The 16964-nt window shown below is 40.7% G+C and overlaps 2 protein-coding genes across 3 annotated transcripts in view; both read right to left on the bottom strand.

Moving 5' to 3' along the window:
* Window positions 1-34: 34 nt before the first annotated feature.
* The window catches only part of LOC110064541 (transient receptor potential cation channel subfamily A member 1-like), a 52745-nt gene continuing 35815 nt past the window's right edge, over window positions 35-16964 (bottom strand). For both annotated transcript variants that reach the window (XM_089286862.1, XM_089286863.1), the window contains exons 22-31: window positions 16625-16660; window positions 15796-15876; window positions 14495-14661; window positions 13699-13759; window positions 12352-12417; window positions 10552-10725; window positions 9826-9894; window positions 9124-9234; window positions 7911-8026; window positions 35-1840 (exon numbers count right to left, since the gene is read on the bottom strand). In XM_089286862.1, the coding sequence (XP_089142988.1) occupies window positions 1699-1840; window positions 7911-8026; window positions 9124-9234; window positions 9826-9894; window positions 10552-10725; window positions 12352-12417; window positions 13699-13759; window positions 14495-14661; window positions 15796-15876; window positions 16625-16660 (1023 nt within the window). In that variant the 3' untranslated portion in view covers window positions 35-1698. The remainder of the gene's footprint in view (window positions 1841-7910; window positions 8027-9123; window positions 9235-9825; window positions 9895-10551; window positions 10726-12351; window positions 12418-13698; window positions 13760-14494; window positions 14662-15795; window positions 15877-16624; window positions 16661-16964) is intronic.
* On the bottom strand, window positions 5440-7737 carry LOC149114389 (uncharacterized). The gene is given in 2 exon segments (XM_089286865.1): window positions 5440-6891; window positions 6893-7737. Coding segments are annotated over 2 exon segments (1548 nt in total). The 5' UTR covers window positions 6989-7737.

The following is a 16964-nucleotide window of genomic DNA, read 5'->3' as shown; positions in this document are numbered from 1 at the left end:
GAGTAAGCCCTCACTTGCTAGAAAAAGACTCATCTTTGCATCATGCAAACTATCTGTAATGTAGACTATTTTTCCAGCAATGCATTTACACGTGATTTAAAAAAATAAATTTGTCTTTCTTTGTCGACCTTGTGATTTCTTTTTCAGTATTACGTTTAACCCGGTTATTATATCAACATTAATGTATTATTAACATAATGTTAACTTAGCTTATTACTTAAATATACATTATTATATCTATAAAACAGTTTGTTCAAGGGACAACTACCATGCTTATATAAAGTTATGATCTATGAGAGGCCTTTTTATAAAAAAAAAATGGCGCGCATGAGATTGGTCAAAAGTCTTGATTGCAAGAACCTGTGAATCTAATCAATAGCAGAACACAGCAATCTAGCCCACTCGTCTACGAAGCAAACACCCATTTTGTCAAAAACCAAGTGCTGCTTATACGAGCTCGAGAGGTTTAGCTGCATACGTGCAACTGAGTCACGTACCAATGGCGGACACAAAGGGGTGCGGGAGTTTAGAGTGAAGGTTGGTCTTTGGGCGCTTTTTTGGCACCTTTAATTTGGGCCTTATACACATTGTGTGGAGAAAAGGGGACACCGAAGACCCCAATTTTTCAACCCCCTAGGTCTCCCACACTATTTAAAAACGCTACTAGAAGTTAAAATAACGTTAAGTTGGTAGCACGAAATTAAACAAATTGGAATCTTTCGCATGTCGCTTACAAAAGGTGACTTCACTACGCGAAACGCCAAAACCTACCTTTCCAAATTCGCGCGACTACAAACTGATACACGCCGCGCACCCCTGATATTCTGAGATATTCAAGACGCCTGACTCAAAATGCGCACAGAATATCGTACTTGAATCCAGCTTTTTTTTACCGAACGTAAAAGAGCTACGTCACGGTTTACGCATCATTTTAGCCTTTATTTTTCAAGTTCGTCGTTTGTAATCCACGTCAATCTTCTCCATCCTTAACCATCCTTGTTCCTTTATGGTTAATAAGCATCTCTTCGGTGTTTTTCTATCTTAGTAAAGTATTAATTTCAGGTTTCCTTCAAGTTAAAGGTAATTTTTTGTACCTTGCCATAATACCGTGACTGAGCGTCTTTAAGTTGTACAACCATGAGGTGCACATCTAGTGTACATCTCTAAATACTCCAGGTGTACCTCACGTATTGATTATTCTAGGATTATGTGGCGTCATCATTGCATAATTGAATCAAAATTACCGTACTTTAAGATATTTTCCCTTTCGCGTAGTGCTGGCTAAAATAGAGAGCTTAAGCAAACCACGACGGCAACGGCAACGAAAGCGTCGCCAAACATAGGTTTAATGAGAAGAGCAACGGCTCTGCACGTGCGTTATAAATCTTTGCACATTTCGTAGCCGTCCTCTGCAAAACACCAATGTGAAATGACCAAGTTCTGTGTACTTTGGAGAACTTAGGCCACGACAGCAAATTTCTTGTATTTCTTTTTGGAGTTGATCGCTGGCATTACATATTTAGTTTGAGCAGGTTTTCAGACCAACTGGCATACTGAACAGATTCGGATAGTTAGGAAATTCGAAGGTAAAATGTAAATTCATTTTTTTGTACTCATCGTCCCTGGCGTCGTCGTCGTCGTCATTGCTTAAGGCCCTTATTAATATTAATATGTTTGTCGCGAACGCCGGCGAGGAAGTTATGGGAATCCGAATAAACTCCTCATGCTTGACTCCTTGGGTACTTCATCTTTTTCCCTTTGATTTTGTTCCTGTTTTCTACGACTTATTTCCTTTATCATCGCCGTTTGTTCCTTGAGGACATCAAACATTTTCTGCATCCTGCAAAAGAGATTCACGATTAGGAGTCTATTTACGTTATTGCCATTGATTTGCGTCCCAACAGCCAGCTCGGTTGTTGGGGTACCAGATAGGAATAACAGTCACGTGATATCCCGTTGAGTGTTAGTTATGAGAAATCATGAGAACCAACCAGCGAGGTTAGAAGGCAGATCTGATTAAGGTAAAAGCAAGCTCACTTAAGATATTCGTCCTTTTTTTCCCGTGCACTCTCCCCCTCCATCGCTTTCCAACTGGTTATTGTTGTTTATTTAATTTTATATTCTGTATCGTTAGTCGTTATGTTCAATTTGAATTATCTGTTTCGGTAGTTTGCTCAGCCCCACTAGCCTTTGTGCTGTAAACACTGCTGACGGTAAATAAAGGTATTATCTATTTTATTTCTTTATATTTATTTCGTAGTTTGAGGCGTTTCCTTTGCTTAAATTCTGCTAAAGATGTCAATCTGTTTAAAGTTATCCCTATGTTGTTTTGACTCTGTAGTGTCGAACAGCAAAAATAAGCCACAAAAGGCAGTCACGAAGGCGAATGACAACAGTACACACAGTACACGTTTCAACACTTCTCTTCCCGCGCTCACACTCTCCCGGATGTATACTTTGACATGTACGACCGCTGTCCTAATATACTACATTCCCTCTCTTTCTTCGCGTAGATAGTTAACCTCGAAAAACAGAAACATTACAAACTTCCAGTTTGTTTATACATTGTAAAAGTTCAGTTCAAATCCAAATGTTCAAGACAAAAGTCACACTAGGCATAAACATAGCCTTTGCAGTTCAGTTCATAAAACAACGTTTCAATGTCACTCGTGCAATAACAGCGAACAATAATATGACAATGCAAATGTCTCTAGTTTTAGTACAGAACATAGTCACTCAGAGCCTTCGGACGGTTCGTAATTCTGCCGGATCTCCTCACAGGCTGCTCAGCTGTAGGTACAGCAGAAGGTACATCTTCTGGTGGTGATTCAGCGGTCGGTACTTGATCCTCTGCCATAGGTGGCGTCTCAAATGGCTTAGGTTCAGTCCGTGGTTCAGCATCCTGTAGCTGCGTTTCCTGTTCTTTTGGATCTGGCATATTGAAGGGCTTAATATGCTGAAGATTGCGTTTGTACTGAACACCTTGTGGTGATCGCAACACCACCTGGTCCCCATAACGAGATATCACCTGATATGGTTCCTTCTCATAACAGGGTGACAGCTTATTTTCTTTCTTCTTCTCAAGCAGAACACTGTCCCCCTCTCTCACATTTCGGTCTCTGGCGTGGAACCTCTTGTCAACATAGTCCTTGTTAAACTGCTTTCTCTGGGTGTCCCGATCACGGACGGCTTGGTCGCTTACTTCTACTTCCTCCTCTTCAACATTGACTAGCTCAGGCATTTTAGTTGTCAGCCTTCTTCTAAACAGTAACTCGGCAGGACTCTTTCCTGTAGTTGAATGTGGCGTGGACCTGTACGCCAAAAGAAACCTGTTTAGCTCCTCTCTCCAATTCTTTCCTTCTGCATGGGCTGCTCTCATGGACTTTAGAAGCGACCTGTTCTGCCTCTCTACTTCGCCATTAGCTCTTGGCCATAGAGGTGTCGTGTAACGGTGTTCAATCCCCATTTCATTCAGATAATCTTCTATCTCTTTAGACACAAGATTTGAGCCATTGTCGGTACGCAGACCTTTAGGTAGTCCATGTCTTGCAAATTGGGCATCCAAGCAATGAATGATGGTTTTGCTGGAGGTTGTTCGGATAACATCAACTTCCATCCACCGGCTGTAATAATCAACGAGAACTAACAAGTGTTCTCCAGAAGGTAACGGACCCATTAGATCCACAGCTACTTCTTCCCATGGCTGGTTGGGTAATGGTGTTGACTTCAATGGTGGGGGTGGAACGTTCTTGGTAACCATCTGGCACCTGTAACACTCTGCACATCTTCTCTCGGCATCACGATCCATAGCAGGCCACCAGACCTTTGTTCTAAGTCTCTCCTTTGTCTTTACGACTCCCTGGTGCCCCTCGTGTGCCAAACTGACAACTCTCTTGCGAAGTTCTTGGGGTATAACAATTCTTGTTCCCCGTAGAATCACATGACCGATAAAAGTCAACTCATTGCGCACTGCCAAATACTGCTTTGGAGCATTGTCCCATTTTCCTTCGATGAGGCAATTCCTGACTGCTTGCAACTCTGAGTCTTGGGCTGAGACTCGTTCAATCTCATTGATTCTCAATGCAACAGGGACAGCATGTAGAGCTATCATGCGTATGTATCCATCATCCTCCAGGGACTGATCCGAAGCAGGTATCTTAGTCAGTCGGGAAAGGGCATCTGCGATGTTTTTTCGTGAAGGCACATAACAAACTTGATAGTTGTATGGTTGTAAACGCAGAACCCAGCGCTCTATTCTGGCTGAAGGTTTAGACTTCCTCGAGTAGATGACTTTAAGTGCTTCGTGGTCTGTCACCAGATCAAACTGTGGGAGCCCGTACAAGTAGAGGGGGAAGCGTTCACACGCCCAGACTAAGGCTAGTGCTTCCTTCTCTGTCTGACTATAACGACGCTCCACTTGACTCAAACTACGACTGGCATAACAGACGGCACGACTTTCCCCATTCTTTTCTTGCACCAGCACAGCGCCAAGGCCAACTGGACTTGCGTCAGCAATAACACGGGTGGGGATGTCCTTATCGAAGTAAGCTAGGACTGGTGCACTTGCAACTTGACTCTTCAATCTCTGAAATGACTGCTCCTGCTCCTCGCCCCACACGAACGGTTCTCCTTTTCTTGCAAGTTTTCTGAGGGGATCAGCAGTGGTAGCAAAATCAGGTATAAACCTAGCACTAAATCCAACGAGTCCTAAGAAGCTACGGACTTCGGAAGGTGTCTGAGGCTGACTTGCTTCTGCAATGGCTCTGACTTTTTCCTCAGTTGGGCCAACTCCATGCTTGCTAAGCAAAAGACCCATGAATACCACTTTAGTCATTCGGAAGGTGCACTTCTCAGCATTCAAAGTCAGCTGCTTCTCACTAAGGCGTTGCAACACACTTTGTAAGTTCTTATCATGTTCCTCAGTATCTCGACCATGAACGATAAGATCATCTGCTATGTTTGCCACTCCTTGTGGACCTGCCATTGACTGGGTGATGATATGCTGGTACTTCTCTGGTGCGGCACTTACACCAAAACTCAAACGCTTGTAGCGGAATATACCATCATGGGTGGCAAAAGCAGTGATATCCCTTGACTCAGGATCCAACTCGATTTGGTGAAAACCCCACCTTAAATCTAACTTCGAGAAAACACCACTCCCATTAAGGCTTTCAAGGACTTCATCTATGGTTGGTATGGGCAGTCTTTCCCGGATAATGGCCTCGTTGGCTCTCCGCATATCGACACATAACCTTATGTCCCCTGACGGTTTAGGAGCGACAACCACTGGGCTTACCCACACCGTAGGCCCCTCGACTTTCTCAATTATGTCCTTGTCAAGGAGTTCATTAACCTTGGCGGTTACTTTGTCCTTTACAGAAAAAGGTACTCGTCGCATTTTCTGAACGACTGGAGTTACACTGGGATCAACGTGTAGCTTCAACTGATAATCTTTAAGCTTTCCAATTCCCTGGAACACCTGGGGTATTTTGCTTTGAGTTCTCCCACAAAGGTATCATCTACAGTGTTACAGTCTGCTGTCCCGAGAGTTCCCGTGGGGTCCACACGAAGGATTCCAAGATCTGTGGCAGTCGAATATCCTAACAAACAACGCCCGGATTCAACAATAATGAAATTTGCCACAACCTTTGCTTTCGATACGGAAACTTCTGACTGAAACTGGCCTTCAACTCCAAGCTCTCGACCCCCATAAGCATACAATCTCTTCGTGCAAGGTTTTAATTCAATCTTGAGCCCCTGATACTTCAGTTCCTGCAGTGTATCTTTACTGATAAGGTTACTTGCAGAACCTGAATCAATTAACACATCTCTGCTGATTCCACCAATCTTCACTGAGATCACTGGCTCAGCGGAATTTGACATAGCACATGTCTGTTCCTCTATAGTAAAAGCAAATGTGTCATCCTCACCTGATTGATTACAACGATCCTCAACTTGATTGGCCTGTCTCCCCTTACCATGGCGCTGCTGTCTGCCTCCCCGTGGTTGGGTGGTGCCTTGTTTTCCAGAGTTAAAGTTCCTTCCCCCTTTGCAACAGCTAGCATAATGACCATATTTACCACACTTGCTGCACTTGCGACCTCGGGCTGGACAACTTTTACTCTGAGCAAAGTGACCTTCTTTACCACAGTTGAAACAAACACTTTTTCCTTTGGTTCCACGCCCAGGACTTTCTTCAACTGCATTAGCGCCTGCTCCAGGTTCTTGGCTTGGCGTGACCATTTGACTTGCCTGCTCGCGTGAGGCTTTCCACTTTCGAACTTTATCCATTGCAGCTTCCAGAGTAATGTTATTGACTTCCAATAGCTTCTTCTTTAGCTCAACATCAGGCAACTTTTCAATCAATTGGTCCCGCAAATTTTCCTCCAAAGTTGTACCAAAATTACAATGACGAGCTTGTTTACGTAAACGAACCATGAACTTGTCAGCGGTCTCTCCCTTTGTCGGCGTAAGTTGACGAAAGACATGACGCTCGTACGGTACATTTTCCTCGGCTCGGAAATGAGCATCCAACTTTCGCAGACACACCACATACTCATTATCCTGGTCAACATTCAGTGGTCCAGGATCTGGAAGATCTTCGTAAATATCTTGTACTTCCATACCCGCTAAATGAAGTAACTGAGCCTTTTTCCGAGAAGGATTCGTGATTCCCTTGCCATCGGTGTAATACTGATACGATCGTTTCCACTGTCGCCATCGTTCTGCGACCTGAGAGGAAGAACCTGTTAAATCTAAAGGCGGAAGCGCTCTTTCTACTGAATTCGACATCCTCGTCGCCAATTTGTAGTGTCGAACAGCAAAAATAAGCCACAAAAGGCAGCCACGAAGGCGAATGACAACAGTACACACAGTACACGTTTCAACACTTCTCTTCCCGCGCTCACACTCTCCCGGATGTATACTTTGACATGTACGACCGCTGTCCTAATATACTACAGACTCCTAGTCTCGAAGTGCATTTCATGCAACTTTTTGTCCAGATCTGTCTAACAAAGTTGTTTGTACTTGCACTTTTCTACCAAAGACAGGTTCAGGCTGTTAGTAGCATATCTACCGTCGTCGTCACCTGAAGAAGGCTGATCTCTTTTATACATATTACGTTGTGTCCGCCTTGCATTAGTCTTTGACTTATCATCGTTTTACTTTTCGAGTTTGGTTGATTAGATCTCCTGTGAGATCCAACGTTCAATCAAGCAGTACATAAGTAAGTAAAACCTTTATTGAAGTGTATATGTGTTTAGCCTAGATAGAGTAATTGGTGACACTAGTAAAATAGCAACACTAATAGACATACGGTACTTATAATAACTTATAACATTCGTCCACGGCTTGGCAGTTTATTTGGTTTCTAATTACAAGCCCTAACTAGAAAATGCGGCTCAGGAGATTGAGCATTAAACAATCCCAGGGGGGGGGGGCATTCAGTAGCAGTGGGGTACGGATGAGGCTACTTATTAAGACCCCCAAAAGTTTCAAATGGGCTAAAAACGAGACCACGAAAAGAACAATAATCCATGACGTTTGCCGCCCCATCCCCCCGCCCCCACTGCCAAAAACAAAGTCCCGTAAAGGGATGAGTACCCTGTGTGGCGGTTTTAGCCTAAAATTTGATGTTATTTCAAGTCTTCAGGCTCCAAAAGGAAATTCGCCGCAAATTCAGAAAAAGTCTGGTAGCGAATATTTGAAACTCTGGTAGATAAGCGATTTACACCACCCCCTCATTATTGCTCCTGAGTACATACTCTCCCCCCCCCCCCCCCCCCCAGGTTAAATATCCCTTTGGGTATCGAAGTGATCCGTGCGTTTCAGAGAACATAACAGGAGTAAGCTCCTCGAGGTTCCACGGTGGACTTAGTAAATCTTATTAGGTAAGATGAGTCACTTACTTAGAGTCTTGTTTCTCTATTCTGTCCAGGACATTCAACATCTCTGGTGACATTTCATTGCTTAGTTCGTCAACACTGACTGCGGGCTTATCAAACCCAACGATGTTATCGATCAGCTAAAAACAGTTTTAAAAAGTACTTTCAGCAAGCTGTTTACAATCGGCATAGTAGAGGGAATGGTTAAGAAGCACGGTAAACATCAAAGAAGCAAACAAACAGCATAAGATTTATGTTGGAAGGTTCTTGACCCAGCACATCTTTTTGTTTTACGCTCATTGATCAAGCGTGAATTACATAATCGTAATGCTTCTATTGGTTAGTTGCATGAGCATACATAACCACCTTTTGTATTTTGGCAGGTGTTGTGCAGGGTCAACCACCAAAATAGCCAACTAGCCAACAAAAACATACAACAAAGAACTATGCCAAGTTTCATTACCATTCCCTCTATTAGCTTTCAAAGGACGCACAAGTGACTGAGAGTCTAGATGGGGTATCCCTGATAGCTACATCAGCTGATAACTTTTAGGTCAGAAATGAGGCGTTTTTTAACCTGAAAATTGTCCAAGTTTTGACTGTGAGCTGAGAAATGAGACATGAGACACGCAAAATCTACCGATAGCTCAGAAATGGGATAGAATTTATCAGATACCTCAACTTGAAGAGAAAACAACAAAAACGTCATTGATAACAGAGATTCCAGCAACCCCCCCCCCCCCCCCACCTCCAATCCCCCAAATCCAAATCTGCATAGATGAACTCGCCAACCTTTCGTAGGAAAAAAGATGGCGGTTGTACATTTTACAACAATACCAGGAGAGCCTAACACAGCCAATTAGGCACAAGGAAAGCTATATTTTTTGCAATATTTGTCCCTGTACTAGCGACAGTCGTCATTGTGTGAACTAGTTTTGAATATTTTAGAACTTTTCTGTATGTTTTTATGAGCGTTGTTAAGGTTTTCTTGCGCTAAGAATTTTGGGTAAATGTACCAGTCGCCATCTTTTTTCTTACGGGTAGATTCCAGACCCCTCGAGCATTTTGAGTGACGTAATGCACAACGCCAACGACCAAAGAATTACAACACGTCGTTTTATTTCTTTCTAGCTATAAGTTCTTTTTTGTATTATGGAACATTTACCAGTCGTTCTTTATATAATAAGGAGACGTTCACAGCTCTGAAAACTAACTCTCCTGTAAACTAAACACTGACCTTTTGTTTGAGCGTCTTAGGGTGGTTCGGAAACTCCGTGTGGGAATAAACCTGTACTCGTTTCATAACATATGCTGGAAGAGAGTTTTCGATGTCCACGAGCAGCCGGACCTAAGGAGAAGATTATCAAAATAAGCAATATGTCAACTTCAGCGCTGGCATCGCACATCATTACAGGGGAATCTTTGTTTACTATATTTGCCTCATTAGGATAAGCAATTTATATCTAGTTTCTGATCATTGTCACTCAATTCAAGATGGCGTCTTGCGGGATAGTGAGGTAAGCCCGGAGGAAAGACTTTCATACGAAAAGGTTGGCGGCGCTCGTCGTCTCGCTTAGGTGTATAAATCGATGATTCTGGTCTCACTCAGAGTATTGATGACGAAACGCCACTATTTTCAGCTGTCAAAAAATATCTTTTAGGGTGCACTCGAAGAAATAATAATGAAAAACACTCTTATTTCTGTTTTTAGGCTTGATTTTCGCTGGTCCCTCGAGTCTGGCCTACTATCACGGGCTCCGTTCCTGAACAGTGGCTGGTAATCAAGTCTATTCCGTTTTAAGTGGTGTCTTTTAGGAGTCAAATAAAGTTCGAACCACACCTAGATTGGTCTCCTTTAGGGGTTTAATTCAAATTTTTCGACGAGCATCTCCGACCTTTTCATAGCGGAGTTATACCCCGGGATTAGTTCTTTAGTTACCTGCAGTACATAACGATCCATAAGCGCATTCTCTTGGATTTTGTCAATGTCTCCGACAGCCAGACCAACCTAAAAGTTTGCAAAAAGAAATCTTTAATTCGTTCCGTTTTGTTTTGGAGATCTGGCTCAAGCTTTGAACCGCCATTGTAGTCTCTTGTTTGTGGGCTTTGAAACTTATTTGAGCATTATTACTGCAAACGCAAATTCAGTTTTGCAACTTTCGGGATTCATTCTGTTTACATGTTGCTGTTTCTCAGTTTTAACTTTGAAAAATGTGAAACTCTACAAAAAAATCTGCCGTAGAGAAAAGAACACTTTACGCAAAAGGATTTGGCAATTGCTGAATTTCCGAAAGGCGAACTGTTTAGCTAAGAATCCTGGAAATTCTGGAAGCAAAATCAAAAGAAACGAGAAATCCGGGTAAGAAATTTTCGAAATTTGAGTATCGTCCTTTTTTCCTGGCATACCATAAATATTCTATAAAGATGCCTTTCCGTTATTTTTAATTTATTCATTTGACAAAGATGCCATGAAGTCGTCGAAACGTCATGTTGCGTTACTTTCGTTAATTTTCTTGCTTAAATTCTGTAAAATTTTATTTCATTCCTCACTGGAAATTTCCAGAAATTCAAACCGGAGTCTTGGTTCTAATGGAAAACGAGCATTACAAAAGTCAATGAAACCCTTGATTATTATTCTTTAATTATGAAGTGTTCCTTTCCTTACCAGCATGTTCATCATAATAATAGGCATTCCAAGAACGAGCACGATAAACAGAATATTAGTGAGCGTAGCAAAGGCAAGTTTTTCCCATGGAAGGAAGTTGTCATGGTAGTTCATTTCTCCGAGAGTCATCACAAACATCGTCATCATCGAATTGCCGAGAGTATCGAACGGAGCCTGTGGGAAAATAGATCAAGAAAGCTAAAAAAATTTCCAGTTACATATTTGTTAATTTAATGCATAACTGCTTTAGCATACACGAGGTACCAAGAAGCCAGGTAACATGTATTTGTTTGTTTGTTTGTTGTTGTTCTTTTAAGTTGTTTTCTTGCATTTGTTTAAGCTTTCGTTAACTGCCTGTCTAACTGTCGTAGCTTTTGCTACCGTAAAAGGTACCGTAGGATTGGCTGTTGGGAATAAGCTTTTTTGGGAAAATTTACAAGATTTGATAAGAGAAAAGTTTAGAATTTTATGACTGGTTTTTAGACTTTTAGAACTAGGTGCGATTTTTCAGGCTTGGAACTGTACTGTTTTGAATGGATGTGCTATTTTTTTAAGGTAATTTTCCACTCTACTTTTCATTGTGTTTAAGTCATAAATTAAGGGTGCACTGTTCTGTTGCATAGCAACAAACTTGACCCACTTTTTACCATCAATTGCATTTATCTTAAAAACTAAGCCGGTGACCCCATATGTTTTTATAAAATCTTTTGACACACAGAAGAAGAAAAAAGGAAAAATTATAAAAAATTCTGTGGAATACGTAGATTTTGCTTAAATTTAAAAACATGGAAATTTCCAAGTTGAAAAATTGCACTCCGCAGTTTTTTTTACAATTTCGCAAATACATTTCGCTTTTGCTGTTGAATAATTTTTTGCATGAAAAAAGTAGGGTCACCGGATCAGTTTTTGAAATATTAGCTTCGTGGATAAGGAATTTTTCACGCGCGTTCTACGCGTAATTAAAATCTCGACTTTGCAAGTTCGCACTTTGCGGACGCGTGAAGGCGGTCCGCTGCTCACTAAAGCCCGCAATTCCACGCGAATAAACGCGAATACCCGCGAATCGTGTTTTCTTTTTCGCTTTTGTAGTTAGCAGCATAAGCAGTAGAAGAAGAGTACCATAAATGCCTGAAGGTGAGACTGGCACAGTGAAAGAACGAAGGAAACTTGAAGAGTGGTTTTTTCCTGCTGTTGTTTAGATTGATGGCCGGCGGGATTGATCGCAACATCAACATCACAACTTTCCTTTACGTTCCAGCACAGCGGTTTAAAAGAATTTTTTTTCTTTGAGATTGCCTGAAGGATGGATGCTTTCGAAGGTAAAAATAAGCAATATTGCAAACACTAAACTTAGCGGAAACACAGTTCTATGAAGTAGGCCTCGCGCCGCCATGTTTGTTGTGAGTTTTGCAAACTTTAAATCCCGCAAGCTATCTTGCGACCCTCAGGTGATCGCGTGATGCCTCGTGCTGAAGTGCGCGTTAGAGCCCAGGCTTCTCAAGAAAATATTACTGTTTTAATCCACTTTAACGTAGGTGGTCTCAACGTAAGCCACCTCAAGGTTCTTTCCATTTAGAAGGTAATCACTTTGTACAGCGGTTTTTATGGTTGACAAGTCACATGACTGGTCTCGAGGATTAAATAACTCTTGAACTTTATAGAGCTTTACCCAGTAGCATGCAAAATAGTTTTCTAAAAGAGTCATCTTTGAAATGAAAAAAGGGCTACTTTTTTCTTCACGTACATAGTTTACAGACTGTAAGCTAGCGCTGAAGTTTGTCATAACATAGATCAACTTACCTCTTTCATCAACATTACAAACGTTGTCCCAAATGCCATGATGAACAACATCCAAAGAAGCAAAACCTAAGACGAAGACATGTAACAATATTGATACTCAGTGCTCGCGTTTAGGCGCAAATCGTGTATATATGAACTCTCGTAAGACGCGCAAACACAGGTCCCGTCGCGTCCTTGGAAAGCACAGACCTAAGTTTAACTTGAATGAAATAAAATAGCAGAACAAAATATGTGAGAAAAAATAAGTGACCAAATTGCCCGAGCACAATCTTACCATAAAGGCCTTAACCTTAATCCAAGAAAAGGAAAGTGAGTGATTGAAGACACTGGTTAATAAACGTGAAGAAACATATGAAGGATTCAACATGGCGGACAAATTAGATCGGTTTCAGAGCTTCTGTCATGTCTCTCTCTATCATGTGAGGGTTACGAAATAAAAACGTTCGGATGAAAAATAGCGCCAGAAAGGACTTCTTTTCTCAAAAATTCAATTTATAACAACGCTTAAACATTGTGCAGGACCTCTAACATTTTTAAGCTGAGGGGCCCAGGACACTTTTTTTCTGGGAACGCTGCTGCTGATCTCACAAACTTTGAGGATAAATAATGATGGTGGTGAGTTATTTGGGCTTTTGGATTTCATTTCTTTCTCATTCCATGTCGGGGGCGGACCTAGGGGGGAGGGTGTAGGGGTGCGCACCCCCTTCCCACTGAGATGAAGCCTTCTTCTTCGTATTCGCTTTTAATTTTTTTTTTTTTTTACCTCACCAGTCAGTTACGCCATTCCTTAGTGGTGTACCCCCTCCTAAGAAAATCCTGGGTCCGCCCCTGCATGTTAAGTGGATCAGGTCATTGCAACGGTAGATATGGTCTTGTATAGCATTCCGGCTCTTTCCACGACTTATACTTTGATGGATCAATATTACCATATGATCCTTCCGTAATGGTATCACACAGGTGCTCAATCATTGGTAAACAAGTTGTGGTCATGAGTTTTATATAGCAGGCTACCATAACAACAGTTCACCTGTTAGAAACATTAGCTTTAAGTGCGTATGACTCGAAAACGAGCTCAGCGATCCCCATTTTCTACTATCGAGTTATGATAAGCATGATAAGGTGCAACTTTTTGCAAATTTTTGCAAATTTTAAAAACAGTTTAAAAGGAATTCTTAACAGAAATTATGAACGACAAAGTTGAAAAAATGCGAACAATTAGTGTTCATAATCTTTGCTTCAGGTTAAATAGTTGTTAACACGAATACGGAAAATTTTAAGTTAAATTTAGTCACTGTCTTTGGTGTAGCTTTGCAAATAGTCCTTTACATAATGATAGATCCAACAAACCTTTACGAGTGTAACAAACATTGTGGATAACATGATGACGTATTGACCGTAAGATGACAACCTGGAAACGAAACAAAGTGCAAATCGTTTACTTTGCCTTGCTCTCAGGACCTGACAATGTTATGGGGCGTGGTGTATTCTTTACACGGCTGACTATCGAAAGTTCTCGCTCCTACATTCCATATGGAGCGTTTCTACTCACGTGGCCAGCACACATGTAAATTAATTGAAACAAAAGAAAGGTTCACATAAGAAAATAATTCAATTCACACAGGAGTGGTTTGGGACCCCAACATGGCCGCTGTTTTATTGTTTTGAGACACCGATATGGCTACCGTGACGTCACGTGAAAATTGTTTAAAAATATACATCCACAATACATATAGATTGGATTAACCATGTACGGAACAAAACAGAACAAACACAATATTTTTGGGGAAAGTACGGGCTTACAAGGGCAGAAGTGGATTACGATTCGTCAAATTTAATTTAATTTTTATCAAAGGATGTCAAAAAATCAAGTTTCTTCTATTGAGATGGCAACACGTATTAAGACACGAATTATTGCTGCTTTAAATTAAATGGACAGTAACTCTTTAAAACTGACATAAATAAAAAATTAACACAAAAATAAATACGTTTCATTTTAAAAAAGAAAGAACCAGAGGACAGGTCCGCACAGTATTAAAGAAAATTGATTGTTTGCTTTGGCAAGAGAAGTTAGCAGGAGTAACTATTAAAAAAGAAAAAAAACGCAATTTTGAACACCCACAAAAAAATAAATTATAAAACTTGCCTTCTAAAGTACAAGATAAGATTCATCCAGCCAAAGAACAAAGCAACAGCGCCTACTTCATTCTTATACCCAGCTTTGCAATCACACGGAGGTAATACATAAATTAATGACGCTATGTAACAAATCCATTCGAGGAAGTTACTCGCATCCTCCAAGTACGAAAGTCGCTATGAAAGATCAAATAAACATTTATTACTTTAACACTAGAGGATAAAAGGAAGATCTAAAGGTAAAATCTAGATAGGAGCCAAATGGCCGATCAGGCCGGAGCTTATCCCGGTTTCTGTAGCATGAAGCGACTAGGAGTATTTCTACTCCCTCCTGGATGGGATGCTAATCCGCCGCTGGGTTACCCCCAGCATTAAATTCGCCGGTACTCATTTATACACCTGGGTGGAGAGAGGCACTGTGACAGTTAAGAGTCTTGCCCAAGAACACAACACATTGTCCCCGGACAGGGCTCGAACCCGGACCGCTCGATGCGGAGTCGAGCTCATCAACTATGAAACCACTTGGAGGAGGACCGCAGAGGCAACACTTCAGGCCCTAAACCTTGACTGGAAGCAAGCCACACGGCTTGCAAAGGACCGACACAGATGAAGGAGTCTTGTTGATGCCCTGTGCGCCAGTTGGCGTCCAAACGATGGATGATGACATTTACTCTGGGTACTTTCTACCTCTTATTATTGTCAAGTAATTTTGTCATTTTGATATCCAGTTTAAGCGTTAATAATCAACAAAGTTTAAAGTATGTTGTCAATGTACTGCTAATGGCCTAAGACGCGCCTGCAGGAAATAACGGTAGTTGTATTTATCATGTTGGATTGGATATTTGTTTTGATGAATACAACCACCATGATTCCCTATTTTCAATTAGCACTTTTTATTTTCATATTTCTCAGAACATCAGTAAGTTTTTAAAAATGTATTTTTTGAAGAATTAGGTAATGTGACTTTTTATTCTCCAGCTTCTCAGCTGGCTGGAATCCCAAATCCTCGAATCTGATCGGCTAATCGTGCGCGCGCTCCCCAGCAGTCAATTTCCCATCCGGACCCCGAGTACAGACCACCGCGAACACAGATTAAACATTTTTGTGTTAACTCATCAATTTCAAAATTCTCTCACATTCTCAATATTGAATTCAGTGGATTAAAACTTCGTGATTATAGAAATTGCGACCAATTCTTCCATTTAAGTAACCATAACACAGCACTGAACATAACTGATATTATAACAGATATTTAACTCGTTGTTTTGTCAGGGTAATTATAAGGGTTTTATAACTTAGCTGATAACTCACCTGGTGAAACAGAGAAATAACTTCCTTCAAAAGATGAGCTGCAGCCGTGATCAACACGAAATAGTTAAACACCTGAACAAGCTATGAAAGAAGAAGGGCAAGGGCAATCAGGAAATAAGAAGATTATTCCAGTTACATAACTAGAAATTGAACAGTCAATAAGTAACCCATGCTACGGTCTACGAAATTATCTCTCCAATTTAAGGATATGATAAATTCATACCGATTGTGCCAGTTGGTAACCATAGCAAGAGTTACCACACAACTAGAAAAGCTTGTTTAAAAAATACAACTTTGGACGACTCATTTAAAACCATTTATTATTAGCATTTCTATATTTCTTTAAAAACCATAGCATGTGAATAACATTCGTTATTTCCTTTCTGGTGTGACGTGTTCATCGAGTGATTTCCAGCAAAGGTTTCCTCAATTAAGTTCATTGTTATCTGTTTCTGTCTGTAAGCATTACGAACAACATATTTATTTGAGAGTGTATGATTGCACTTATTACTAGGGAGGCACAAGGAGTGCATATTACAATATTAAAACTCATTAGAAACACAAAAGAGAAATTGTGCAATATCCTATCTAATTCTATCCTTTCTGAATTCTTCTTAATTCTATAAGCATTACGAACCACAAATCATGAGGGTATAGGAATGAACTTATTACTAGGGTTACACAAGGAGAGCATTTCGCAACATTAAAAACTCATTACAACATTGCAACATTAAAACTCATTACAAACACTCCTAAGAAATTTGATAGCATCTTCCACGATTTAACAAACACAAGAATGAAATTGTCTAATATCTTTTCTTATTCTTACCACGTTAGATAATGTACACGAATAGTCATCTTTATCCTGAAAAATAAATTTACAAAATGCTGTTAAGACAACCTTTTGGTGTTTTAAAACCAAAGGTTAACTGATTTTCTCAAACTCAGTAGTTTAGATATCGGATCGAAATTAGCATAGATTTTTTTTACGATTTTATTACTTTTTAAGTTATAGCCTCGATTAAGAAGATGTATCAAACACTACTACATTTCAAGGCTACCCAAAATGAACTCCGTTGCGCGATGTATTTCCAGCTCTCTTCTCGATGTTTGGAAACGGGGTTAAGCATGGCCTCACGTGTTCCATACATTACATATATTTAATTTTC

Source organism: Orbicella faveolata, unplaced genomic scaffold, assembly GCF_042242905.1.
Source record: "Orbicella faveolata isolate gen_17 unplaced genomic scaffold, um_ofav_v1 contig_14, whole genome shotgun sequence".
NCBI classification, from domain to species: Eukaryota; Metazoa; Cnidaria; class Anthozoa; order Scleractinia; family Merulinidae; genus Orbicella; species Orbicella faveolata.
Note: the sequence above shows the minus strand (reverse complement) of the source record. Positions and strands in the feature narration are given on the sequence as shown.